Genomic DNA, 27834 nt, shown 5'->3' on the forward strand with positions numbered 1-27834 from the left:
CCCTGGCTGTCCTGGAACTCACTTTGTAGACCAGGCTGGCCTCGAACTCAGAAATCCGCCTGCCTCTGCCTCCCACCACGCCCAGCTAAGAATGTATTTTTAATTTAATGTGTATTGATATGCTGCCTGCATGTATGTCTGAGCACCACATTTGTACAGTGCCCACAGACAATGGAAGAGGACATTGGATCCTCTAGACTGGAGTGACAGATGGTTTTTAGCTGCCATGTGGGTATTGGGAACTGAACCCAGATTCTCTGCAAGAACAAGTGCTCTTAACTGCTGAGCCTTCTCTCCAGCCCACGCTTCTATTCTTATTTCCTCCCCAGATGCTACTACACAGAGGAGGAGAAAGTGATCTGCTCTTTTCTTTGTCTCTGCCTCTGAGTCCACGGAGACTTCTCAAGTTGTATCACATTGGCTCAGTGGTTAAGAGCATTTACTGCCTTTTTAGAGAACTGAGGTTCAGTTCCCTGAACCCACATCAGGCAGCATACAACTGCCTGTTGACTTCAGCTTTAGGAGATCCAACACCCTCTGGTACATGTGTGTAAATTAAGCACTTGGGAGATAATGACAGGATCAGAAGTGGGAAGTCATCCTTGTCTGCTTAGTAAGTTTGAGGCTAGCCTAAACTGTGTAAGACCCCACTTCAAAAACAAGCAAACAAAGGGGCTGGAGTTAGTACTTGCTGTTCAATCATGAGGACTGGGATTCAGATCCCAGTACCCATGTCACAAGCTAAGTGTCCTTCATGAATCTGTAACCCTATCTACTCTGAGAAAATATGAACTCTAGTCTGAGAGAGAGAGAGAGAGAGAGAGAGAGAGAGACCCTGCTTCAAAAAAAATGGTTTGGCTAGAGAGACAGCTCAGCAGTTAAAAGCACGGTTGCTCCTGCAAAGGACCCAGATTAAGTTCCCAGGACTCATATGGTACACATATACTGTCAAAATACTCACACACATAAAATAAGATAAATAAATTAAAAAAAAGATAAATAAAATCTTTAAAAAATTTTCCCCAGTGGTAGCACACACGTTTATTTCCAGCAGTCAGGAGGCAGAGGCAGGTAGATCTCTGTGAGTTCAAGGCTAGCCTGGTCTACATAGTGAGTTCCAGAGATATACAGTAACACCTTTTGAAAAGAACAAAACAAAACAAAACACAAAATAACCAAAAAGCCAAATAAGCCAACAAGCAAACAAACAAACCAAATGAACAAAAACCCCCAACCAAACAACCCTTTTTAAAGAACAGGCGGTGAGTGCCAGAGGCTACCCTCACCTTCCCCCACCAACACGTGCAACCGGAGCACACACCTGCATGTGTGTGTGCGCATAAAGCCACAGACACATACAATAAAAAAGTCTTAAAAAATTGAGAATTAGGGGGCTGGAGAGATGGCTCAGTGATTAAGAGCACTGATTGCTCTTCTGAAAGTCCTGAGTTCAAATCCCAGCAACCACATGGTGGCTCACGACCATCTGTTCAGCTATAGTGTAAACATATACATAAAATAAATAAGTAAATCTTTTTTAAAAAATTGAAAATTAGGGGGATAGGTAAAAAACAATCCCTATAATGAAAATTATTGAATCTTCCTGAAAAGAATACACCAATTCATAACACTTTCTCTAGTGTATTTATTAGAAATTTTCTATAATAAAAGAGGTTGAAGGAAACAGGTGTGCTTGTTCACTGCCTAGCTTAAACTTTTTATCCATTCCCACCATCTTTAGAATAAAAATACAAAAGTTTGTCTATGGCCTATAAGGTTTTTCTATGAACTGGCTTTAACTCTCTTAACTTTGTTCACATTTTCTTCAGTTAGTAAGTTTTAATTACATTGGCCTAACCTGTTACTAGAGCATACCCAGTTTATTTCATTTTGAATCCACTTCTACACACTTGTTTTCTACAATGAGCCTAACCTTTTTTTTTTTTTTTTTTTTTGGTTTTTTCGAGACAGTGTTTCTCTGTATAGCCCTGGCTGTCCTGGAACTCACTTTGTAGACCAGGCTGGCCTCGAACTCAGAAATCCGCCTGCCTCTGCCTCCCGAGTGCTGGGATTAAAGGCGTGGGCCACCACGTCTGGCTGAGCCTAACCTTTTATTTCCTGTTTTCCATCACTCTATACTTATGTATCTTTTTGTGTAGTTCTCCTAACTAGCTGTAATGATACTTGTCTATACATTGTTTATACATTCTGTTCTACCACTAGCTCTGTGAGAGGAGGACCACGATCTTACTAACTGTTGAGTCCTTGATACCTAATACAGTTCCTAGACCATTACCGTGTTCAAAACTGGTTTGCTGGGGCTAGAGAGCTGACTTGTGGTTAAGAGCACCATGCTGCTCCTGAGTTTGTTTCTCCCACCATGTCAGCTGGCTCACACATCCCTTTACTCTAGCTCTATGGCCTCACAATCCTTCTGGTCTCCATCAACAATTTAAAACAAAGTAATAATAGGAAGATGTTTATTGAACAAATGAACCTCAATTCCCTAAACGCAGGCGCTGAAAGTTCCTGCTCTTTTGTACTCCTTCCTGAGAAGAATTCAAACATCTTCCTTCCATCCCGTCCTTGTCCTTCCCACCCAGTAGGGAGGACTCACTTGGCAAAAGGAAGGATGCTGTCTCCATCTTCCTGACCCTGCATGACTGAACTTGGCTAGGTAGCAAGACTGGATCTCCTTGGTGCTGGGAGGATAATGGATAATGAGTCACTCACTCGTATAATGGCTGTGGGGACCAGACCATCAACAAATCTAGAGACTGGAAGGGGACTGAACATCCTGAAAAAAAAAAAAAGGAGAGCTTAATAATTCTAAGAGAGTCAGTAGTGCTGTACTGTTAACTAAACATGAAAAGTTGGAGATAAACATCAGGAAAGGTGGATGGTGTCGAGGAGAAACATTTCTGGAGTTCAAGGTATAGAGTAAGTGAAGACTACAGATGCAAGATAAGTTCATTGTAATACAAGATGATGAAACAAAAAGCTGACAGGTAGAGACTAGATGTGCAAAGGCCTTTGGCAATAGTTGGAACAGAACTGGTGACTGAGGACAGAGAAGTGGAGGAAGTCAGGGTTGGTAATATATTGGGAATGAAAAGTTAGTGAAACTGTGGAAAAAATAACAACAAAGGAGAAGGCAGCTGAGACTGTCTACAATTTCAGCGGTGGTTCTCAGCCTGTGGGCTGCAATCTCACGGGGTCTTAGGGGATTGAGTGGCCCTTCACAGGGGTCACCTAAGATCATGGGGAAACACAGAAATTTACGATTTATAATGAAAGCAAAATTATAGTTATGCAGTAGCAATAAAAATAATGTTATGGTTGGGGGTCACCATACTATGAGGAACTGCATTAGAGGGTCACAGCTTAGGAAGGCTGAGGAGCACTGCTCTATAGTAAAGTGAAAAGAGAAGTTGCACAGACACTTTCTTGAGAAGGTTGCACTCATGCTTGGATGTACGCAGTCCTCCTCCTAAGCTCTTCACTTCTTCATTTTAAGATTTACTTACTTACGGGCTGGTGAGAAGGCTCAGTGGGTAAGAGCACCCGACTGCTCTTCTGAAGGTCTGGAGTTCAAATCCCAGCAACCACATGGTGGCTCACAATCACAACCATCTTTAACAAGATCTGACGTCTTCTTCTGGAGTGTCTGAGGACAGCTACAGTGTATTACATATAATAAATAAATCTTTAACAAAACAAAAAAAAGAAAAAGAAAAAAAGAAAAGAAAAAAAAAAACTTGTTGTCTTGTGGAGTGTGGAGGACCTGAGCTTGACTCCCAGCACCCACACAGTAGTTCCCAATCATCAGTAACTTTTCTTTTAAGATTTATTTATTATTATACATAAGTACACTGTAGCTATCTTCAGATGTGCCAGAAGAGGGCATCAGATCTCATTACAGATGGTTGTGAGCCACCATGTGGTTGCTGGGATTTGAACTCAGGACCTTCAGAAGAGTAGTCAGTGCTCTTCCCCGATGAGCCATCTAGTCAGCCTCATCATCTGTAACTTTATCTGACAAGCTCTTCTGACCTCTGTGGGCACCAGGAACACATATGTGCACACAAGAAAAACACATAAAAATGAAATGAATCAATCTAAAATAAAATAAAATAAAATAAAAAACAGGCTGGAGAGATGGCTCAGTCGTTAAGAGCACTGACTGCTCTTTCAAACGTCCTGAGTTCAATTCCCAGCAAACACATGGTGGCTCACAACCATTTGTAATGGAATCTGATGTCCTTTTCTGATGTGTCTGAAGACAGTGACAGGACAGTGTACTCACATACATAAAACAAATAATCTTTAAAAAAAGCCGGGCGGTGGCACACGCCTTTAATCCCAGCACTTAGGAGGCAGAGGCAGGCAGATTTCTGAGTTCAAGGCCAGCCTGGTCTACAGAGTGAGTTCCAGGACAGCCAGGGCTACACAGAGAAACCCTGTCTCAAAAAACCAAAAAAAAAAAAAAAAAAGAATGCTAGATATGGAGAAAGGCAGGGGTGTATAATTGTATTATTAAAAATGTTAGCTATGAGAGCTGGAGAGCTGGCTCAGTGGTTAAGAGTGCTTGCTGCTCTTGGAGAAGACCTGAGTTAGGTTCCCAGCATCCATGTCAGATGGCTTACACGTGTAACTCCTAACTCCCCTCTAGAGGCTCTGATACCCTCTTCTGACCTCCACAGGCACCCATACCGGCACACACCCACATGCACAAATATGAGCACATATGTAATTAATTATGACTAATTCTTTTCTTTTTTTGAGACAGGGTTTCTCTGTGTAGCCCTGTCTGTCCTGGAACTGGCTCTGAGATCAGGCTGTCCTCAAACTCACAGAGATCCACCTGCCTCTACCTCCCAAGTGCTGGGATTAAAGGCATGTGCCACCACTGCCCAGCTTAAAAATAAAATCTTAAAAAGTATATACTAGATGGACAAACAGATAAAACTGCTTGTTGCCCCAGCCTGATGACCTAAATTCAATCTCTGGATCTGACCTTTACACACATGCACATGTGCACATGCATACACATGAAACACAAAAATACTTAATTATTTTTTAAAGAATTCTAGAAAAGTCCAAAAAATAAAATTAAATAAATGAGCAAATACTAGGTAAAAAGCCAGGAGTGATGTACAGACTTGTAATCCCAAAGGCTCAGGAGACTTAATGTTTGAGTTTTGACTCCAGACTTGTTTAAAACAACAAGATTTTTTGTCCAAAATGAAACAAAACATATTGGGGAAGCAATATGACTGTAGTTAAGTGGTAGAGCAGCTTGCCGGCATGCCCCAAGTCCCTGGGACCCTAAACAATAAACTTCCGGGTAAGTTAGGAGTGCGTGTTGGCTGGCCTAAAGGACAAAGCAATCAGAAAATGTTACAAGCAAAGGTTATCCAAAGAGTGAGCCAGGCATAGTTTTGCAATCCTGTGACCCCAGCATTCAGGAGGCGAACACAGGATTGAGTGTTTAAGGCCAGCCTGGGGTAGGGGTTACAAAGAGAGACCCAGTCCATCACAAAACAAAACCAAGGGCAGCTAAACTGAGCTGAGGAAGATTAAAAGCAAGAGGAGTATCTTGAAGTGGCAGATGGTATAGAGTTGGGCTGTTTAGTGTGAGATCTAAAAAATGGATATCCTGAACTCGTAGGGGGTCTAGAACTAAAGGCGCAGTTAGGAATTGAGAGGTCTTTGGGTGGCTGCGCCTGAGTGTGTGGCCTAGATCTAAGGGGCTGGGCCGGTTTAGGGCAGCCAGACAGAATCCATAGTTGACCAAGGGATAGTCAAGACCTTGGCAGCAAGACACAACTAAGAGGGTGGACGGGCATCTGAAAGGTGACGCCCTGGCTGAGGAGCCTGGTGTTGGGGTAACCTTACTAGGGTGGAAGAACTGGGCCGAAAGGGGCCAAGGCGACCCCTGGCAGGAAGACTGGGGTCTACAGCCAAATCTTTGGCAACAGACAGGAAGACAAAACTGGGGTGGGTGGTGAGGTAATAGTAGCCCATGTTTAGGGCCATGGGCAGACCAGGCTGGGCGGGCTGGGGTCCCCTTCCCCAGCCCTGAGAAGGCAACAGCGGCCTAAGAGGCCACCTGAGCCTGAGGGGCTGACTGACTGGGGCTGACGGGCTGAGGCGGCGGTCCGGGAGTCAAACGAGAAGGCTATCAGAGAAGAAAGCGTCCGGGCGGCTATGTCGGCGACGTCTCTGCATTTGGCCCCATCACCTGAGGCAACTGCGAAGCCAGTTCTGGAACCTCAGGTCGGGCAGGAAGGAGCAGCTCCGTAGTGAGCCCGGTCGCCCCACTTGCCTGGCTCGCCTGAAGGCTGGGCCTGAGGGGCCCGCCTCCTGGGCGTGGCCTGCCATCAAGTCCCGCCCCCTAGGCGCGCCTCTGACGGCGGCGACGTGCGCGGCTCAGGCCTCAGTCCCCTCCGGCGTCCGCCCCCGCCTTTCCCGGCTCCCCAGGAGCGCTAGTTTTCCCACGTTCTGGTGATTTGCTTTCCCTGAGTGTCCGCAACTCAGTTTCCCCGTCTCTGCCCGGCGAGCCCTACTGTCAGAGTGCACTGCCCCTTTAACTAGAGTGACCCGGGAGGCTCCTTCCCGGGACAGCGCGTGCCCGCTCGCTCGCCCGCGCGCGGGCGCGCGCGCCCGTCCGTCCGTCCCCCGCCCCTCGCTCCCGCCCCAGCTCGCGCTGCCCGGGCGGGCGCCGGCCGCTGGCGCCGCTTCTGCTGCCGCCCCCGGGGCGCGATCCGCCGCCCGCCGCCCGGGGACCTGGCGGAGGGGCGGGGGCAGCCCCGAACTGGCCCCCGGTCTCTCCCTCTCCGGTCTTAGGCATCTCAGAAAGTTTGTCCCTTTGCTCTCCGCCGGGGAGTCCTGCCGCGACGAGGTGAGAGCCGGTGGGGGGCAGGGAGGGGACGCCCGCGGAGGAATGCGCTGTGGGGCGGGGAGCCGGGGTTCCGAGGTCCCGATGGCACGACCCGACCGGGCGGGCTAGGCGCGAGAGCTCGGATCATGTGCTATTTATCCCGCGGAGGCGCGGAGAGGTGCCAGGCCCCGGGCAGCCGTCGGTTGGCTGGACTGGAGGACCGGGAACTCATGGCCGCCCAGAGAGGACAGGCGGGGGCCTATTGGAGACCTGCCAGTGGGCAAGGTGCAGGTGACCCGAGACCCCCTTTGGAGTCGGTCTGCCCCACCTAGCCTCGGCCTCCTCCCCAGTGCGCCTTCCAAGCAGTATCTGCAGACCCTGCACCTACTCCTTATTTCTTCACTCCGCTATACCCTATTCTTGCCACCTAATTCCTTGTTTTCTTAGCTTCGGACGGAGTCACATTGCCTGTCCACCCTGGTGTCCTTCCCTCCCCTAGTCAGGGTTTTGGGGGTCAGGGCTAGTCTTCCTGAGCCAGACTCTGTGATTTCGGCTACTCCCTTCCTGTGGTGGGATAAACCAGCCCCTTCACTCCTCCCCTGCTCTGACTAGCATGACAGAAATTGGCGGTCTTTGGGGGCTACAGGTGGGAGTGCAGCGTCGTTGATCTCTCTCTCTTTTTTTTTTTTTTTTTTTTTAAGTCTTCACCCTGCCATCCGTGGGCGTGGGCTGCTTAGACTCTCCTCCCAGGGTGTGGGCACCCGGATCACCCACATTCCGAGGCTACAGCCTGGCACTTTCCCCAGGCTAGTGGACCCGACGCCATAGCACTAGCCCCAGGTTGGGTTTAGGACCAACCTGCTTCCTTTTGCCTTGGCTTTCCTTTCAGGAAGCTCCCCTCCTTGTGCACAGTCCCCCCCACCCCCTGAAGATACAGGTATTCTAGGTCTCCCTGCGTGGAGTCCTGGGGGGATTGATATTATGCATACAGGATGACCCCACCCTCCCCTACCCATTGTCCTGGATCCTGAGGAGGAAATACTGGGGGCTGGGCAAGGGGTTTGGGGATCACCAGCAGGCCCTGGGAGTCCTTGTTATGGGCTGTTCCTCTAGCCCTTGGACTTTGCCCACCAGTAGCGGGCCCCTGCCTCATGTGTGGGGGTTGTCAGCTCTATGTGAGAATTTCGGACCCTGGGATTCGAGTTTTATGATTGGGTTTTTCTGTCTCCTTACCTGTCTTCTGGGTTTCCAGTTTGTGCTGTGGTCCCAGAGCCCTCACTCCCTGTCTTCTCAGGATCTCTGTCTGTCTTTCCTTTTCTTCTGTCATTCTTTTCTTTATAGCCTGACCTCAATCTTGTCTCTTGTCTGATTCCTCTCCTTTTCTTGGTGTCTGTAACTTTCTGTCCCTCCTCTTCCCTTCCTGCCACCCTCAGCATCTCTGCCCATGTGTTCATCACTCTGAATCACCCTCTGTCCAATCTGTGTTTCATTCTCTCTCTCTCTCTCCTCTAACTGAACGCTCAGTACACTTGCAAGTGACTAGGAATAAAAATATCACTGTCTCTGCCCTTGGATTCACATTGCGTTCAGCCACTCCAGAGGGGCAGCTTATCCTTAACTTTCCTAACACATCCCTCTCCCTTGCCCTCTAAACACAGAACCCCAGACAGACCTTTGGAGCTACAGGTGCCTCCTGACTACTCTTCCCCCACAATCAGGGTTTCCCTTACAGCCCTGCTGCTGTGGCCAGGCCCCAAGTGTAGGATGGGGCTTCCCATACGCGGGCCGGTGGCAGCCAGAACTGATACAGCCCCGCTGATCTGGGGCCAGGACACCAGGTAACTCTGGGGTGATGGCCCAAGTCCCTGCAAACTGGGATCTGGTTGGGGAGAGAGAGGCAGGAATGTTTTTGGGAATGACGGTTTGGGAGGAAGGCCGGAAGAGCAGCAAGTGAGGGGCTGGGTACCCTAACTGGGATGGAGCGTGGACTCCAGAAGCAGGAGGCAGTGTCGAGTTTTCCCAGTGGCTTTGACCACCCCTCTTTTTTTTCTGTCCTCCAGCTGAGGAGGGCAGGAGATTCTGGAAGCTATGGCTGGAGCCTCCGTGAAAGTGGCAGTGAGGGTTCGGCCCTTTAATGCCCGTGAGACCAGCCAGGATGCCAAGTGTGTGGTCAGCATGCAGGGCAACACCACCTGTGAGTGAATCCAGAGGCCTGGCCGGGACAGCAGAGGGGAGGCCAGGCCTCTCTGCTGGGCATAGAGCATGTGCTAGCTGTAAGGGGGGCAGGCTGGCCTTTCCATGTTCCTGTCCCGGGGAGGGGGAATGTTGGCCGGCAGCCCTCCATTGCCCAATCCAGGGAGGCAGCTCAGTGGGGGCGGGTCCTGTGAAGCCAAAATTAGCTTTGGTGGCTGGAGGGGGTGGGGATTATTAAAGGGAAGAAATGAGTTAGGACAGAGGTGGGCAGTGGGACCCTGAGTCCTTAGGGCTTATGGGTGAATGGGGAGGTTGAGAGTGCTTGACTGTGGCTTTTCTTTCTTTGTATTTCCAGCCATCATTAATCCCAAACAGAGCAAGGATGCCCCCAAAAGCTTCACCTTCGACTATTCTTACTGGTCGCATACTTCGGTGAGGTGACTGGGGCTAGAGAAAGAGCTTAGCCCTAGGAGACGGGGTTTGGGTCCTGAGAAGTGGGGATATTGCTGGGAAATAGGAATGCCCAGGAGACTGGATTGGGAGGAGTACCTCTGGGTGGAGTGTGCACTCTTGAGTTGTGTTTAGAACCCAGAGGGGGAACATTGGGTCTGTCCAGGTAATCAGGACCAGCATTGGGCTGGATCAGAACGTCGGTTCTGATGGGAATGGTGGAGTCAGGGTGAGGGCACACAGGACCTTTGGGCAGTCAGAGCGGTTGGGATGTTTCGGCCATAGACACAGACTCATCCAGGGCTCCTGCTGTCTTTTCTCTGCCCTCCTTCCACCTAGGTGGAGGATCCGCAGTTTGCATCTCAGCAGCAGGTGTACCGAGACATAGGAGAAGAGATGCTGCTGCACGCCTTTGAAGGCTACAACGTGTGCATCTTTGCCTACGGGCAGACGGGGGCTGGGAAGTCCTACACCATGATGGGGCGGCAGGAGCCGGGGCAGCAGGGGATCGTACCTCAGGTACATGCTGGGACCCAACTGGGCAGCCAGGGGAGGAACGTCATCAGTTGTCACAGGGAAGAAGGCTATCTGGGGCTGTTTGTGACTGGAAACAGAGATGGATCTAAGGCTTGGCTGCAACCTAATACCTAGGGCCCTTTTGGGAGAGAGGCTTTGCACCCACCAGGACAGCAAGGCTACCTGAGAAGAGCCAAGGCGTTAACACTGGAGGGGCCGTGGCTTTATTGCTCACTCCTGTTTTACTTTGTTTTATACTGTTTTTAGTACGTTCTCCGAGGACTTCTGTATTGCAGACGGTGCCAACTGTAGCTGTGGATAACTGAGAGTTGTCCATAATTCTCTGTGGCTATGAACTGTAGTGGGTTTGCATCCTAGTGTGATGAATACCAGCTCGTGACTCTTAGGCATATGTGAAATTTGAGAGACTGTTTTCCTATCTATAAAATGGAACTGACCGCTCCCTTGGGGCTGTGGAAAGGGTCATTTGGGACCAGGTCTGGCCTAAGGCTGGGAGCTGCAGGTGTGCCCTGACCAGGAGCTTTTCTGTGGCCCCTTCCAGCTCTGTGAGGACCTCTTCTCTCGAGTCAATGTGAACCAGAGTGCCCAGCTTTCCTACTCGGTGGAGGTAAGCCCCAGTCTGGGTGCAGGCAGGCAGGAAGCCTGGTGCCCCTGGGCAAGAACGAAGGTAATAGTGATTAAGACCGAGGTCTGCCTCTGGAGTCAGCTTGGGACCTCATTCTGGTTCTGCTGGTGACTGACTTGTGGCTTTAGGCGGTGATTTCAGCTCGTAGCTCCTGAGTATGTTCCTCTATGGGATGCTAATGATTAGACTCACCTCCCCGGGCTGGAGAGAGAAGGCACTGGGCCAGCGCATTCAGTCTTAGCACCACGAGATATCTGAGTTGCAGTTAACTTTGTCCTGTCTAGTAGAGCCTAGGGTTAGTTTCTCCAGTGGTGTCACTAATGGCTCCCTCACTTCCTATTTGCTTTTCCCCCCCGCTCAGGTCAGCTATATGGAGATCTATTGTGAGCGAGTACGAGACCTCTTGAACCCTAAAAGTCGGGGCTCTCTGCGGGTCCGGGAGCACCCCATCCTGGGCCCGTATGTGCAAGACCTGTCTAAATTGGCTGTGACTTCCTATGCAGACATTGCCGACCTCATGGACTGTGGAAATAAGGCAAGGTGAGGCGGACTTACCTGGGAATGGGAAGGAAGGGAGGCAGAATTGTGAGGCCGAGGGGCTGGAAGCCTCTGACTTTGCCTTTCAACTCCAGAACCGTGGCTGCCACCAACATGAACGAGACCAGCAGCCGCTCCCATGCTGTCTTTACTATTGTCTTTACCCAGCGGTCCCATGACCAGCTTACTGGCCTGGATTCAGAAAAGGTAGCGATGTCTCTCAAATGGGGACCTTAAGGCAACAGAAGGGGCTTGTGCATTCCCCTGCTCCTAAGGTGGCGCCTCTTCGGGGCCTCTACAGTCCCCTCTACCCTCCTGCCAGATAGTGTGTTATAACCTGTTAGCTTGTTTGTCCTTAAAGGTTCTCAGGGCAGGGCTCCGGTGCCACTGTGTCCCCTGTCGTGGAACGCAGTGAACCTATAAATATTTGTAAGTGAATTAAATGAAGCCATGGATGAGAAACCAAACTCCTCACTCTCCTGTCATCCGTCTTCCTTTGTCTCCCCCTGAGTTTCTCTAGCCTGTGCTAAAGACCCAGATTTCCTCTGCCTAGTCCCCTAATTTGCCTTCCCGTCCCCTAACCACCCCAGCTACAACCTGCTTCTTTCTTCCAACCACAGGTCAGTAAGATCAGCTTGGTGGACCTCGCTGGGAGTGAGCGGGCTGACTCCTCGGGGGCCCGGGGAATGCGTCTAAAGGTGAGGATGGTGGAAGCCTTAGGGGCTTTGTTGGGAAGGAGGTTGCTGATCATCCCCTAGGACCCTTGCCAGCAAAGCAGAGGGCACGTGGATCCAATTGATAGGGGAAGGTCTCAATTCCACATCCCTGTCCTTTCCCAGGAAGGTGCCAACATCAATAAGTCCCTGACTACGCTTGGGAAGGTGATCTCCGCCCTGGCAGACTTGGTGAGCCCTGAGGGTTGGGAAGGAGAAGCCTGAGGAGGAGAAGGCTTGACTGACTCATCCTGATTACCATCCCCTTTTATCCCTCAGCAATCGAAGAAGCGGAAGTCGGATTTCATCCCCTATAGAGACTCCGTGCTTACCTGGCTGCTCAAGGAGAATTTGGGTGAGGGGTGGCTCCCACTCTTTGCTAACCCCATCGGGTAGAATCCTTTGCCCCCCTTAGAATCTCCAAAGTAGTCAGTGTTGTCCCGCTGTTCCTCTCCCATCCTGTAAGGAAGTTAGCTGTGCTGATGTCATGGCTACACACTGCTAGACCAGAGGCCTCCCTGACCTGTTTACCCCTGACCCCAAGTACTGCAGAGTTCCTCTCCCTCCCCCAGGCCCTGAGTGCTCACAGCTCCCTGACAGTTCCCTGACCTCACCTTTCCCTACATTTCTGGATTTCATGATGGGCTCCATAATTCTCAACTTTAGTGTACCTCAGACGCTGGCTCCTCAGACCTTTCTACTGGGGCACTCTTGCTTCAGTTAATAATCTGAATATATTTGTTTGTTTGTTAAATATAGTTAATTAATTGAGACAGGTATCCCAGGCTGGCCCTCCCGCGTCCTGAGGAAATAGCCTCACAGACTCTCACCCAGTCCAATATGATTTTCCTTAGGCTCCGGCTCACCTATAGTTTTCCCATCCTTTCCATTCGTAGGTGGGAACTCGCGCACAGCAATGATTGCAGCCCTGAGTCCTGCTGACATCAATTATGAGGAGACACTCAGCACTCTCAGGTGGGGTTTCAGCTTTGGTAGCATAGCAGAGGTGCCAGGAGCTCTGAGGCTGGTTAGTCACAGTGTCTTGAGATCTGGGAGGGAGCAGGGAAAAGGTAGACGGCAAGGTTCTCCCAGGCCTGCCTTCATCACTTTGACCTTTCCTTGCCCAGGTATGCAGACCGCACCAAGCAGATCCGATGCAATGCTGTCATCAACGAGGACCCCAATGCCCGGCTTATCCGGGAGCTGCAAGAGGAGGTGGCCCGGCTGCGGGACCTGCTGATGGCTCAGGGGCTATCAGCCTCTGCTCTAGGAGGTTGGGCTCACACACTCGCTGTCCTCCCGCCGAGAAGGCCTGTTTGCTCACCCTGTCTCCCGTTCTTCCCCTTTAGCCTGTCCTGGAGTGTGTGAAGGTCCACTCTCCACTAAACCCTTTGGTGTTCAGTGACATGGACACATCTGGAGAAGGCACTTATATTTTTGGAAATGTTGGAGCTGGGACAGACTTAGTTTCTCAGGGAGACTCAAGACAGGCTTCTGAACTAACCAGTACCCCCAGAGCTCGTGTCTCTAGCTGCATATGTAGCAGAAGATGGCCTACTTGGCCATCATTGGGAAGAGAGGCCCCTAGGTCTTGCAAACTTTATATGCTCCAGCACAGGGGAATGCCAGGGCCAAGAAGTGGGAGTGGGTGGGTAGGGGAGCAGGGGCAGGGGGAGGGTATAGGGAACTTTCGGGATAGCATTTGAAATGTAAATAAAGAAAAATATCTAATTAAAAAAAAAAGGCTTCTGGAACTAATAAAATGGCAGGCGCAAGGAATATAGAGCAAGTCACGATTGTATGAATCACATAAATTTAGAAGACACTGAAGGGTATATGTCTTAGAGAAATTCTCGTAAATTGACAGGTTTTTCTTTTCTTTTGTCATTTTGGTTTTGAGTGACCCTGTATGAAGCCTTGACCCTTCTGTAGTTTAGTGGTTCTCAACTTTGCTGATGCTGCGACCCCTTAATACAGCTCCTCGTGTTGTGGTGACCTCCAACCATAAAATTATTTCATTGCTACTTCATAACTATAATTTTCCTACTGCTATGGATTGTAATGTAAATATCTGATATACAGGATGTCTGATGTGCAACTCCAAAGGGTCACAACCTACAGGTTGAGAGCCACCGCTGCTGTCGTCCCTCCTGCCACAGGCTGTAAAGTGCTGGAATTATAGGTTGTTTTGAGACAAGGTCTCATGTAGTTAAGGTTACCACACACCCCCTATCCTCTTGCCTCAGACTTGCAAGCGTTAGGATTATAGGCATTTGTCCCTGTGCCTGCAAACAGAGCATTTTAATTAACTACAGCTTAATCCTCAACAACAGGATGGTCTTTAAATGTAGTGCTCAGCCTCACTGTGAGAAGTAATGCCCTGTGCAAGGATGGCACTCTAATTCATGCAGCATTTCATATTTTTAATAAGAAAACAAAACAAAAGTATCAAAAAAAAAAAAAAAAAGGAATTAATGGCCGTGTGGGAAGATACATAGTCCATGTTAACTGGATCAAGTTCACAGTCTGTTCAGTGTCGAGGTCTGTGGTGCTGAGCATAGAGTGCTGAGGGGCACCGTGGAGAGAATGCGAGCCTTCTAGGGAAGAGTGGATGAGGTAGATACGTTGTCTTGCTGAAGGAAAAGTGTATGGCATCTTAACCTAGGAACAGAACTAAAAAAGCTAGGCGCACATGACCAGCAGTTTCACTTCAAGCAAGAGTGAGGCTCTCTATCCCTGGGGTCACAGCTTCTGTCGTCACTGCTTAGGAGGGCCATCTCCCTTGGTGGCAAGTTGCCCAGATGTCCTCTGCAGTTCTCTGTGACTCTCTTAGCCTTCTCTTGTCCCTGATCAGTTCTGTCTCAGCCTCCTTTTCTCCCTTTCCCGTTTCCAGGTCTAAAGGTGGAAGAGGGGAGTCCTGGAGGTGTTCTGCCAGCCGCATCATCTCCCCCTGCCCCAGCTTCACCCTCATCTCCTCCGCCTCATAATGGGGAGCTGGAGCCCTCATTCTCATCCAGTGCCGAGCCCCAGATTGGGCCTGAGGAGGCCATGGAGAGGCTGCAGGTGGGAAAGGAAGCTAGAACTGGCAAGGGGTGGCAGTCTGGGTTGCTGCTCCAACTTTAAGGCTGAAGTGGAGGAAGGAGTCTCAAGCGTCCGTCCGGCGGTCTCTGGTCGGTGTTGGTTCTGACCTTTGCTTTCCTTCTACCCTGATGCCCTCAGGAAACAGAGAAGATTATAGCTGAGCTGAATGAGACATGGGAGGAGAAGCTTCGTAAGACAGAAGCTCTGAGGATGGAGAGGTATGAGGGCCAGGGTGGACAGCTGCTACCTTTGCAGGGAAAGATCACGGGTGGCAATGAGAAGGTTGACATTCACCTTTCCCTTGCTTGCAGAGAAGCATTGCTGGCTGAGATGGGCGTGGCTGTCCGGGAGGATGGCGGTACTGTGGGTGTCTTCTCTCCAAAAAAGGTGTGTGAGGGGTTGGGCAAAGAGGCCTACAGAGCTCTCTGGATGCCTGGAGAAGAGGGTTGGATGTGGTATGATGGAAGCCCTGACCTAATCCTTGACTTCTGTACCTCTGATTTGTCCCTTTGTCATCTCTTTTCCATTCCTCACACCAGTCTGTCACGTGGCCATCTCAGGCAGTCAGTCAGCTAGAGGGTTCAATGCTTGGTAAATGCTTGTAGCCAACTACTGTAGGGCCCATTGAAAACGACAGTCCCTATCCTTTAGGGACTGCAAAGCTCTGGCAGACCTAGCTCTGCATACATGTGTGTAAGGGTACTCTCAGACTTAGTCTCAGGATTCACTGGGAGAGTGGCTTCTTCAGGAGAGGGGGAGCTGGGAAGCACTGGTGCATAAGCTGTCTGCTTGAAAAGTTAACTTAAAAAGCTAACTAGGAGGCCGGGCATGGTGGCGCACGCCTTTAATCCCAGCACTTGGGAGGCAGAGGCAGGCAGATTTCTGAGTTCGAGGCCAGCCTGGTCTACAGAGTGAGTTCCAGGACAGCCAGGGCTAGACAGAGAAACCCTGTCTCGAAAAAAACAAAACAAAACAAAACAAAAAGCTAACTAGGGAAGATGGCTGGGAAAAGATGGAGGACTAAATCTGACAGAGATAACAGCTGCAGGAGGGTTGGTCTTCAGCATCCCTGAGGCCTACCCTAGTGTTGCAGCAGCTGAATTTCTTAGGAAGATCGCTTGCAAAATGGACCGTGAGGAATAGACATGACTTGGGTAGAGAGAGGTCGTGATATCGTGAGGCTAAACAAGCGTAAAGATTGTTAGGCAGCATGGGGCATGCTGCTAGATAGCTAGTAGGTGCTCCGTAGAGCTTCACTGAGGAGGAGGGAAGCAAGTGTCATGGCACCTGCCTAAAATCCCAGTGCCTGAGCATCGGGTGCTGAGGTAGGAGGAACTCTAGGTCGGGGCAGTCTGGGCTACATGGTGAATATAAAGTTAGTGTGAGCTTTATAGTGAGATTCTGTCTCAAAAGATAAAGGTTGGCAGGACGTGGTGGTGTATGTCTTTAGTTCCAGCACTCAAAAGTGTGAGTTCAAAGATAGTCTGGTTTACCTAGTGAATTTCAGAGACCATGTCTCCAAAAAGGAAGTTCTAGTTCAGTGCTAGAGTGTTCACTCAATTCTCAAGGTCCAATGGAAGAGTGTTGCCCATTCTCAAGGCCTTGGGTTAAATTCTCAGCAGGAAAGAAGAGAGAGGTAGAGATTCAGAGGCTGGGGGTGGGAGACTTAAAACCGAAACAAAGCTGGCTCAGCTGGGGTGTACACAGATGGAAGGATGGTGCAGACGCCAGTCTGAGCAGAGCAGGAACTTCCAGTCCCACCAGGAACCCAGGCTGGCCTGTCTGGTACATAGTACAGAACAGACGAGGATCAGGCGCTAAGTCAGACATACAGCTTTGGCTAGTCAGTTAGGAGAGGTTCCACAAAGAGAATGGGAAAGAGGTTTACTTTATTTTGTGATGTCAAGATCGTCTAGAAAATTCAGCAAGCAGCAATCACTGAGTCTTTAATTACAAATTTGTATGCACACATCGCTCTCCAGTCTTTGAGATTTATTTATTTATTTTATGTGTTGCCGATGTCTCACCTGCATGGCACTCAGTGCCTCAAGGGTTCAGAACAGGATGTGGGGTCCCTGTGGAACAGGAGTTACAGGAGGTTGTGTAGCTACGTGGCCCTGGGAATGGAGCCCTGAAGAACAGCCAGTTCTCTTAACAGTTGAGCCATCTCTTTAGCCTGAACTTATTACCTCATTCTTTTTTCTTTGTCCTTTTTTTTAAAATTCAATTTACATCCCGATTACTGTCCCCACCTCTCTGTCTTCCCTCCCTTTCTCCTCTAAGAGCATAGAGCCCCCCCCCCCATTTTTTTTTTCTTACATTATCTGCGTCTGTGTGTCTGCACATGCACATCCATGGGCGACGTGCAGAGATCAGAGGACAGCTTGCAGGAGTCGAGTCTCACCTTCCACCATGTGGGCTCTGGGAATGGAATTTAGATTGTCAGGCTGGCAGCAAGCATCTTTACTTACTGAGCCATCTGATGCTCCCACACCACCCCTTAAATTAAAAACTTTTTATTATTGTGTGTGGCTGTGTACAAAGTGTGTGTCAGCGCATGTGTGCCGCTGCACTCATGTGCAGGTCAGGGATGGCTTTGTGTTATTTGTTCTCTCCTCCCAGCTTTATGGGGTGCTCTTGTTTCATTTCTGTTGGTGTCCTGAGACACCCTGACCAAAAGCCACATAGGCAAGGGAAGGGTTAGTCCAGCTTACACTTTCAGGTTCTAATCCATCATTGTGGTAAGTCAAGCAGGAGCCCACGGTCCACACATCCCATCTACAGTGAGGGTCAGAGAGGCCACAGAGCCTCTCTCATGTCGCTGCTTGCATCTGGCTTGCTTCTTTCTCACTTCAGGATTGGCGGCCTAGAGAATGGAGCCGCAGTGAGCCAGAACTCCCTACCTCAGCTAACAATCAAGATCGTCCCTCACAGACATGTCAGCAGGCCATCTGCTCTGAATAACCCTCATCAGATTCTCTTCATAGGATTCTAGGTTGTATCAAACGACAGTTAGCAACCAGTACACCTGGGTTCAGAGGATGGAACTCAAGTGGCCAGACTTGGGTGGCAAGCAGCTTTACCCACTGAGCCATCTTGCCGGTCCTAGCTTCAATCCTTTAGCAGTAGTGTTTTCATACCTTTCCATTTCAAACGTTATCTTGCTTTTTTTTTTCATGATCCAGAATATTGTGTTGGATGAGGTCAATTTATTTTTAGTAAGCTTTCTATTGATGGGCATTTAATATTTTTTTCACATTCTCTGATACTGTAAGTGGTGGTACAATGAATAATCTTATAAATAGATGCTAAAAATTAGGCATGGTGGTACATGCCCATAATCTCAGCAATCCGAAGGCCAACATGGGAGAATTGTCAGAAGTTTCAGATCAGCTAGGGCCACATAGACCTCACCCCTCACCCCCAAAACAAAAGATTGTTATCTGTAAGAGTAAACTCTTAGAAGTAGATGGTTAGAGTAAAACAATAGCCTTTCATCTTTATTTATTTATTTATTTTTTGGTTTTTTTGAGACAGGGTTTCTCTGTCTAGCCCTGGCTGTCCTGGAACTCACTTTGTAGACCAGGCTGTCCTGGAACTCAGAAATCCTCCTGCCTCTGCCTCCCAAGTGCTGGGATTAAAGGCGTGCGCCACCACACCCAGCACCTTTCATCTTTCTTAATTAATTTTTTTTTTCAACACCAAGTTTCTCTATGTAGCCCTGGCTGTCTTAGAACTCACTATGTAGACCAGGTTGGTCTTGAACTTAGAGATCTGCCCCTTCTGCCTTCCAAGTGCTTGGAATTAAGGTGCCCCACTTGATTTTATTTTTTCAGGTAGGGTTTCCTTGGCTAGCCTGAGGCTTCTCATTCAGGTCAGGTTGGCTGTGAAGTCACAGAAATCCACTTGCCTCTCTCCTGGGGACTGGGGTTAAAAACGGGTGCCACTGTCCTGGCTCGTTATTTTTGTTTATTCTTGTTGTGAAGGGCCAGGGACTGAACCTATGACTCGTGTGTGTGTGTGTGTGTGTGTGTGTGTGTGTGTGTGTACACATTTGTGCATGCAGGTACTCGGGTGGAGTGGAGGCCAGACATTGCTGTCTTTCTCAATCTCTTCTCCACCTTTATTTTTTCAGACAGGGCCTCTGGGTAAGTGTGAGCTCACTGATTGCTTAGCTGTCTGGCCAGGCATCCCAGGAATCCCCCTGTCTCTACCTCAGTGGTGCTAGCATCGTGGGCACAGGCTGCTGGCCCTGGTTTTCCATGGTTGGAGATCCTTGTGCCTGCGTGGCAGGCAGTTTACTGATTAAGCCATGACTATGTAGTCCAGGCTGCCCGAAGCTCAAATTTACAATAGTCCACTTCCTTGGTCTCCCTAATTCTGGGATTACAGACATTCACTACCACACCCAGCTGTGGTTCTAAAGTTCATCTAGAGACTGGCTATGTTGCTCAGCAGGTAAGGGCACTTGCCACCACGCCTGAGGCTCTGACCTCAATCCCTGTGACCCACAAGGTAGAAGGAGAGAACTGACCCCTGAAAGTTGTCCTCTGCCTTTCACATGCACACTGGGGCACTAGGACACCCTTGCATGGTTAGTTAATTAATTAATTAATAACCATGAATAAATAAAAACAAGAACTTGATCTATTACCTGAAGTGCCCTCTGATGGTTCTTTTCAGGCCAATTTATACTCCCCCGGGCGACCTGTAGGAGAACCCATTTGTCTTCACCACTCGGTGCCCCCAACCCTTACTTTTTGTTGTTGTTGATTTTAGTTTGTTTTTGTTTGCTTGTTTGTTGTTTTGAGGTATGGTTTCATGTAGCTCAGGCTGGCCTTAAACTTGCTGTAGCTCAGCTTGATCTTGAACTCACTGTGGAGTTAATATTGGTTTCAACTTCTGATCCTTCTGCTTGCATCTCCCAGGTGTGACAGATAGAGCCATGTGCCATCATCCCTGGCTTCCTTCGTCTCTTTCAATACCCTTTGTTGGCCAGAATTTATCAATGTGATTGGTGAACAGGAGTCTTGGGATAGTTTGTACTTCCCTATGGTGCTGGGGATGAACATTTCTCAGATGTTTGAAAGACAGGAGAGCTGATAGGCTTACTGGCCAAACAGGTTTGGTAGAGCTAGCTATGACATAGGGATGGTAGGGTGCGAAGTTGGGCAAAGCTGCAGTCCGTCCTGGAAAGAGTAAAGACTCTACGGGAAGACTCCTCTTGCTAGGACCCCTCTTATCAAGTCCAAAGACTTCCTAAATCAGTGATTTCCAAGTCTGAGCTTCCTTCCCAAGGGCGGATGTTGGGAGCGGGGAGCAGGGCCTCCCCACCTCAGCCTGGGCTGATTGGCTCCTCGCTTATCTGCTTGATATCCTAGACGTCTAGATAAGGTTTCATTTGAACAAAGAGTTCCTGGGCTGAGCAGAAATTGAAAAGCACTGCCCCAAATCATGTCCCCTCTCCCTAGGGATAGATCACTTTCTGCTTCCAGAGCCCATCAGTGTCTGACAGTCTCAGGACAGGTCTGACACCGTAATGTAGGAAGGAGAGGTGAGTGTCCCTCGAGGCAGCTCTGGCAGCAGCCGCTCTGAGATGCCTCGGGAGAAGCAGGCAGGTGTCGGGGACCCAGCCTGGGCTCGCACCGCACAGCGGATCCCAGAGGAGCCTTGGGCCTCTCCTCCTAGCTGTTTTGCCTCTATGCCCTGTGCTTTTTGACACTTCTGCCAGTCTTTCCCCCTCTGAAACCTCTTCCTTCTGCATGTCAGTGCCTTCACTGTCCCCCAAGGCACATCCCATCCTGCCTTTCCCACAAGGTCCTGCACAGCTCGAGCTCCCTGGTTGTCCTTTGTCTCCCTTGCATGTGAGTTGCTGCAGAATAGTGAACTGCTCAGCTCCCTGGGAGCAAATCAAAGGACAAATAATCCAAGCAAGGGTGTGGGAAAGTCAGCAGTCTCTAGAGCCACTCAAACCTCTTTTTTTTTCTTTTTTTTCTTTTTTTTTTTTTCTTACATAGGTCTCACTATGTAGCTCTAGATGGCCTGGAACTCACTGTATAAACCAGGCTGGTCTCTGGGTCAGAAATCCACCTGCCTCTTTCTCTTGAGTGCTGAGATTAAAGGCGTGCCCAGGCCCAGGTCATTTTCCCCATTGGTAATGAGTGGTGTTTCCACACCAAGTCTTGCCTTCCCATGTTGGCTCTGATTGCCTGATAGGCCAGCCAGCCAGCCATGACTGTATCTGACTCATCTCTGTCGTGCCCAGAACCACCCTAGGTGAATTAGAAAGCTGAAGCAAATCCTTGTATAGAATGGAGGCTTCGTTGGTTGAAGGGCTTAGGAAAGCTTTATGGAAGGGGCATTTGAGACAGACTCTGAGGGACATGAAGTGAATGATTTTGGTGGTGTTGGTTGAAATGGTAAATAGTCTGTGCTGGGCGTGGGAACACGGTGAGGCTAGCAGCTCCCTCAGCAGTCAGGCTCCCAAGACCTGTTTCTGAGCAGTACACTGGACAAGAGCACAGAGTTGGGGAAAAGACCCTCAAAAGAGCTTGGACATGTGGACTGAGGCTCTCATAGGGAGGAGGCCCAGGGAAGCCAGAATGTGGAGCGGAGCTCTAGACAGATGGGAGTGTCCATCGCTGTCTCTGGCCATCAGGTGGTGTGGGTGGGAGGCTGGGACCCCAAAACTCCCGCAGGTCTGAAGAAGGATGGTACAGGGGGTGTGGGCCCAGGCAGCAACCATAGGGAAAAAATTCAGTGTGCTACCCAGAGGTACATACTTGGGGAGGGTGGGGGTGACATAAGACAGACAGATGATAACGTGCAGTGGAGGCAGGGAGTGGGTTACATGCTCACCGCAAAGCAGCCTAGTGATCAGCTGTGTGTGAGGCCGTGGGCAGGGACAGCAGCTGGAGTAAGTGCCCCTGGCCTTAGGTGACGAGGCTTAGGAAAGGGATGGAGTCTGCTGCAAGAAACAGCAGAGCCTTGCTACGTATCCCAGGCTGTCCTTGAACTTGTAACCCTTTGGCCTCTGTGCCTGAATTATAGATATACACATCATGTTCAACTTCTGTTTGATTTTAAAATGGGGGGGGGGTGACACTTGGTTTTTCAATTATTAAAAGTAATCCATGCTCATAGAAGTTCAGGGTGTAGTGGAGGGTGGGATGTACCCATCTCTTGACTGCGCCCTTCTCTTCCTTCCCAGAAGTTACAAGGCAGATTTGTGGGATTCAGAAGCCATGGGGCTGGGGGCATAGAAAGGACACAAAGAAAACAGCGCTGGTGCAGGTGGAATCCAAGGCTTCCAGCCGGGGAGTCTGCAGTGTTGCGGCACTAACAGAGACAGGCTCCAGGGCAGGCTACGGGGTGGGGGTGGGGGTGGGGGATGCCTAGTCATGGGTGAAGATGCTTGAGAGTTGGGAACCAGAGGTGCTTGGAGAAGGGTGGAGGGTGGAAAGTGCCCCGCCAGTAAGAGCAGGATGAGCAGTGGGCAGTACCAAAACTAGAGAGACGTCCACTCCTACTCCCCGCTCCCCTCTTCTCTGTGGCCATGCTTACTGATTATCATGAACCTTTAGCCCTGACCACCTCTGCCTCTTTACCTGCAGACTCCCCACCTGGTAAATCTGAATGAGGACCCCTTGATGTCTGAATGTCTTCTCTACCACATCAAAGATGGCATCACCAGGTAAACACAGGTGGTGTATGACTGCAGAAGGACTGACACCCTTCGGGGTGGAGTGTGACTGCAGAAGGACTGACACACTGACCGTTGTGACCCTCTTTGGTGGCCACTGCAGATTGTCCAGGTCCCTGGACAGCTGCTTCCCTGATTGCCCCTTCAGCTGTTCTTCTTTCAAAGACTTTATGTTTATTTATGTGCGTGTGTGTGTCAGGGAAGGCCACATGTGTGCAGGTGTCCACAGAGGCCAAAGGAGGCACTGGATCCCCTGGAGCTGAGTTATGGCTTGTTGTGAGCTGCCTGACGTGGGTCCTGGGAACCAAACTTAGGTCCTCTTTAAGAGCAACACATGTGGCTGTGTGGCTGGGCATGGTGGTGCGTGCCTTTAATTTCAGTATTTGGGAGGCAGAGGCAGATGTATTTAGAGAATGAGTCCAGGATGGCCAGGGCTACACACAGAGAAACCCTGTGTCCAAAAGGGGGGGAAAGTAGCATAAGTACATGCTCTGTGCTCCTTTTTGGCCAAGTTGGAGCCATCTCTCCCACCCTGCGTCCCTCCCCCGTTCCCCTACTGCTGCCTCCTGGGTTTTTTTTTTTNGGGGGGGGGTGGTTCGAGACAGGGTTTCTCTATGTAGCCCTGGCTGTCCTGGAACTCACTCTGTAGACCAGGCTGGCCTCGAACTCAGAAATCTGCCTGCCTCTGCCTCCCAAGTACTGGGATTAAAGGCGTGTGCCACAACCGCCTGGCCCCCACCCTGGACCCCAGTGTCCTTGTTTGTAAAATGAGATTAACATTTGACTCACAGAGCTGAATGAGCTGGTACTCCTGGTACTTAGGAGGCAGTTGGCAAATATTGAACATGTTTAGAAAATGTTGGCCATTGCTCCCCCAGGGTTGGCCAGGTAGATGTGGACATCAAGTTGACTGGCCAGTTCATCCGGGAGCAGCACTGTCTCTTCCGCAGCATCCCTCAGCCTGATGGAGAAGGTAATGGTGGGGGGGGGGGAGTGGAATGGCTAAGATAGAGAGGGGGCCTATGTACCACACAGAAGAGGGGTGCTTCCTCTCCCTCTGCAGCGCTGAGCTCATGGGTAAGCAGTGTGGTGATGGGGCTGTATGCGTGGCTGTGGACAGCTGGGGTCTTGAGGCACAAGTAGCACATTGCTGAACCTTGGAGAGTGGGGTCTGGGGAATGAGGAAATAGAAATACTGCCTTCTTCATTCCTTTTTTCCCTTAGCACTATGGTAATTATATTTGAAACCCATCTTTGTTTCAGTGGGATATCTGAATTTGTCTCTGTGGGAAACTTGGGTTAATGTAGCTGTGGCGACAAGGTTTCTGAGAGCTAGATGACCTCGGTATCTCTGTGGTTCCAAAGCTCTTGGGCCCTTTAGGTCTTACTGTAACTGTAAAGCTTGTAAGAATCCCAGGCTCTGGGCTGGAGAGATGGCTCAGCATTTAAGAGCACTGACTGCTCTTCTAAAGGTCTGTGAGCAACCACATGGTGGCTCACAACCATCCATAATAAGATCTGATGCCTTCTTCTGGGGTGTCTGAAGACAGCTACAGTGTACTTACATATAATCAATCAATCAATCAATCAATCAATCTAAAAAAAAAAAAGAATCCCAGGTTCTAGCCAGGCATGATGGCACATGGCTTTAATCTCAGCACTTAGGAAGCAGAGGCTGAAGAATCTGAGTTCGAGGCCAGCCTGGTCTATACAGCAAGTTCCAGGACAGCCAGGGCTACACAGAGAAACCCTGTCTTGAAAAACCAACCAAACAGAAAGAATTCCAGGTTCGGAGGGTGACGGCTTATTTGACACATCAAAGCCTTACACAGCTTAGAGTGTGCTGTTGGGGATTGAACCTGGAGCTTCAGTCACGTGCCTGCTGGACAAGCACTCTAACACTGAGCTCTGTGCACTACCACTGAGTCTTTCACCCCAACACACTTTCTGTTTGCTTTGGGTTCTCTCTGTGTAGATCAGACTGACCTTACACTCTTCGTCCTATTGCCTCAGCGTCTCTAAGACTAGGAATACAGGCTTCATACCTGGCTTTCAGCACTTTTATGTGTATGATATGTGTCTATGTGGGTATGTGTGTGTGGTGTGTTCATATCAAGGCCAGAGATTGACATCAATTGTCCTCTGTAAACATTTCCCTGGATTCTTTTTTGCTGACTCCATCTTTCTGAGAACCTAAAAGCCTGAGGATTCAGTAAGACTGGGTGGCGAGGGAGCTCCAAAAAGCCACCTTCTCCACGCCCCTCAGCTCTCTGGTGACATTGTGCTTTACCACAGCCAGCTTGTACTGGCAATAGAAAACTCGGGTCCACATGCTGGTGCAGCAGGCACTAAGAATTAGCCAGGATGTGCACTTGGAGGTAGAGGCAGGAGGTTCACTTGAGCCCAGGAGTTGGGTGCCTGCCTAGGCAGTGTGTAGAGACCATTAAGAAAGAAAAAGAAGGGCTGGGGAGATGGCTCAGCAGTTAAGAGCACTGACTGCTCTTCTGGAGGTCATGAGTTCAAATCCCAGCAACCACATGGTGGTTCACAACCATCCGTAATAAGGAAACAAATAAAAAAACCTATGGGCTGGAGCAAGCAGGGCCTGGAGCAGGAAAGAAAAAAAAAAAAAAGAAAAAAGAAAGAAAGAAAAAGAAGAAAAAGATTATCAAGTGGCTTACAGCTTAGGTTAAGACATTCGGTTTCAGTTTGGTTCAGGGTTAGCAGATTGGTGCAGTCAGTCTGGTCCCCATGGTGAACAAGTGCTTCCTCTTTGGGGGGCTGGAAGCTGTTGAATCAGTTCAGAACAGTGAGCCAAGTTCCTGTTCTGTGGTTACCTCGGGCAATAGGCTTGAGAAGGGAGATATTACAGTCTGTGAAGCCCTTCTCAGGATGGCAATGTTCCAGTAGTCCATAGTGTGTCAGAGGAGGTGACACACAGGCCTGTGGCTCTGTGACGCCTGTGGGGCAAGCCCATGCTCCAGAGCGCATAGTGTGTCAGAGGAGGTGTGCAAGACTGTCGCAATAAAAAATATGTCACAAGCCAGATGTGGTGGTGCATGCCTTTAATCCCAGCACTTGGGAGGCAGAGGCAGGCAGATTTCTGAGCTTGAGGCCAGCCTGGTCTACAAAGTGAGTTCCAGGACAGTCAGGGCTACACAGAGAAACCCTGTCTCGAAAAAACCAAAAAAAAAAAAAAAATTCACAATAAAAAACAGTCAATATATCTGTGCTCCAGAGACAGCCGGGCGTGGAGGCGCACACCTTTAATCCCAGCACTCGGGAGACAGAGGCAGGAGGATTTCTGAGTTCGAGGCCAGCCTGGTCTACAGAGTGAGTTCAGGACAGCCAGGGCTATATAGAGAAACCCTGTTTCGAACAACAACAACAACAGCAACAAAAGACTTACCAGAGACAGGTAGAGAAGGTGTAGGCGTTGGGGACATGCAGTAGTTATAGACTGACCGACTATTGAGTTGTCTCACTCGGCTCACAGGAGACAGAGCTGAGGTGTCCAGGTTAGGTAATCTGCCCTAGAGAACAGCAGACCTGGATCGCATCACAGACTGACAGTTTCAGGGGCTTGTGCCCTTGGCTGTGTCCATGGCTACTGGATTCCTGAGGGTTCTAGGACCAGGAAATGAGGGCTGGGAAGGGGCCGGCGTGGTAGAGTGCTCCTGTAGCTTGTATGAAGCCATGAGTTTGCCCTTCAGTACTGCACACAGCTAACTGTGCTGTGGCTGTGATATCAACCCCTCAGGGGAAGGGGGTAGGGGTGTGAGGGTGAGGAGCAGAGAACCAGGAGTTCAAGGCCATCCTCCCTGTCTCAAGAAAGGGTAGCAAGGCATCTGCTCTGGTCTGGAGCTGTCACCTCACCTGGTCCCACTTTCTTTCTGTAACACCACACCTGTTTCATCCTTTAGATAATCTTTAGATTATCTGCTTTTAAACATTGTTAGAATTCCCAGGCAGTGGTGACACATGCCTTTAGTCCCAGGACTCAGGAGGCTAAGGCAGGAGGATCTCTGTGAGTTCAAAGGCAGCTTGGACTACAGAGTGAGTTCCAAGACAGCCAGAACAAACAAACAGAAGTTACAATCATGCTGTTGAAATAGGTTCTTATTTAGTGTCTATGCATGCGTGTGGAGGTCAGAGGACAACTTCCAGGGGTCAGTCCTCTCCGTTTGCCATGTGCATTGGGAGGTTGAACTCATCAGGCATGGCAGCAAATGCCCGTACCTGCTAAGTCACCTTCCCTGGCTTTGAATTATCCTGGTTTTCGTCTGCCTTACCAGCCAGGTCAAGGGTTGGGAGAGCAGGGATTAGCGGTCTTTAACCTTGTACTGGGGCAGGTGGGAAATAAATGAAGGTAAGATAGACTACCCCAGCCAATCCTCTTGCTGTTCTCAGTCATACAGTGGTGCCGTTAGATGTGTCTTTCCCAGTCACTCACCCATCACACCTCAGCTGGGAATCTCCTCCCTCACATAAGCTGGGACCATTTGTGCTGCCTTGGTCCTCCCTGTGGATCACTAGTAGGCCCAGTATCTGTTTCTGTCTAATGGTGGAGTCTATCCTAGTTCCATGGGTTTCTGTTACTTGTAGTGTAGATTAAAAAAAAGGGGGGGGGCTGAGAGCCAAATTGGTGGCACATGCCTTTAATCCCAGCACTTGGGCAGGTGGATTTCTATGAGTTTGAAGCCAGTCTGTTATACAGAATGAGCTCCAAAATAGCCCAGAGCTACACAGTGAGACCATATTTAAAAAAATAAAAAAGTTGTGCTGGAGAGATGGCTCAGTGGTTAAGAGCACTGATTGTTCTTCCAGAGGTCCTGAGTTCAATTCCCAGCAACCACATGGTGACTCACAACCATCTGATGCCCTCTTCTGGTGTGTCTGAAGACAGCTACAGTGTACTCATAAACAAACAAACAAACAAACAAACAAATAAATAAATAAATCTTTTTTAAAAAGTTAGGCTGAGGATATAGCTCAGTGGTAAATCCTTAAGTTTAATCTCTGTCTGTCTGTTTTTGTTTCTCATACTCTTTTTTGTTTCTCATATTCTCTCTCTCTCTCTCTCTCTCTCTCTCTCTCTCTCTCTCTCTCTCTC

General features: G+C 49.5%; 2 protein-coding genes across 8 annotated transcripts in view; one reads left to right on the plus strand and one right to left on the minus strand.

Moving 5' to 3' along the window:
- Nucleotides 1–8312, minus strand: part of Inca1 (inhibitor of CDK, cyclin A1 interacting protein 1) — a 13999-nt gene extending 5687 nt beyond the window's left edge. The window contains exons 1-2 of one of the 4 annotated variants that reach the window (XM_029545753.1): nt 8117–8312; nt 2618–2797 (exon numbers count right to left, since the gene is read on the minus strand). In XM_029545753.1, coding sequence (XP_029401613.1) covers nt 2618–2661 — 44 coding nt within the window. In that variant the 5' untranslated portion in view covers nt 2662–2797; nt 8117–8312. Of the gene's footprint in view, nt 1–2617; nt 2798–3527; nt 3546–6135; nt 6348–8116 lie in introns of those variants that run through there. The other 3 variants (XM_021213541.2, XM_021213543.2, XM_029545754.1) reach the window with 3 other exon arrangements.
- The window catches only part of Kif1c (kinesin family member 1C), a 27315-nt gene continuing 6189 nt past the window's right edge, over nt 6709–27834 (plus strand). Inside the window, exons 1-18 of one of the 4 annotated variants that reach the window (XM_021211933.2) lie at nt 6709–6904; nt 8602–8721; nt 8944–9077; nt 9432–9508; nt 9866–10045; nt 10605–10670; nt 11050–11228; nt 11321–11432; nt 11846–11923; nt 12065–12130; nt 12218–12293; nt 12835–12913; nt 13066–13211; nt 14832–15001; nt 15158–15237; nt 15331–15406; nt 22633–22712; nt 23600–23694. In XM_021211933.2, the coding sequence (XP_021067592.1) occupies nt 8972–9077; nt 9432–9508; nt 9866–10045; nt 10605–10670; nt 11050–11228; nt 11321–11432; nt 11846–11923; nt 12065–12130; nt 12218–12293; nt 12835–12913; nt 13066–13211; nt 14832–15001; nt 15158–15237; nt 15331–15406; nt 22633–22712; nt 23600–23694 (1666 nt within the window). In that variant the 5' untranslated portion in view covers nt 6709–6904; nt 8602–8721; nt 8944–8971. Of the gene's footprint in view, nt 6905–8541; nt 8722–8943; nt 9078–9431; nt 9509–9865; nt 10046–10604; nt 10671–11049; nt 11229–11320; nt 11433–11845; nt 11924–12064; nt 12131–12217; nt 12294–12834; nt 12914–13065; nt 13212–14831; nt 15002–15157; nt 15238–15330; nt 15407–22632; nt 22713–23599; nt 23695–27834 lie in introns of all 4 variants that reach the window. The other 3 variants (XM_021211932.2, XM_029545751.1, XM_029545752.1) reach the window with 3 other exon arrangements.

The sequence above is a fragment of the Mus pahari genome, chromosome 14 (assembly GCF_900095145.1).
Source record: "Mus pahari chromosome 14, PAHARI_EIJ_v1.1, whole genome shotgun sequence".
Classification (NCBI taxonomy): Eukaryota; Metazoa; Chordata; class Mammalia; order Rodentia; family Muridae; genus Mus; species Mus pahari.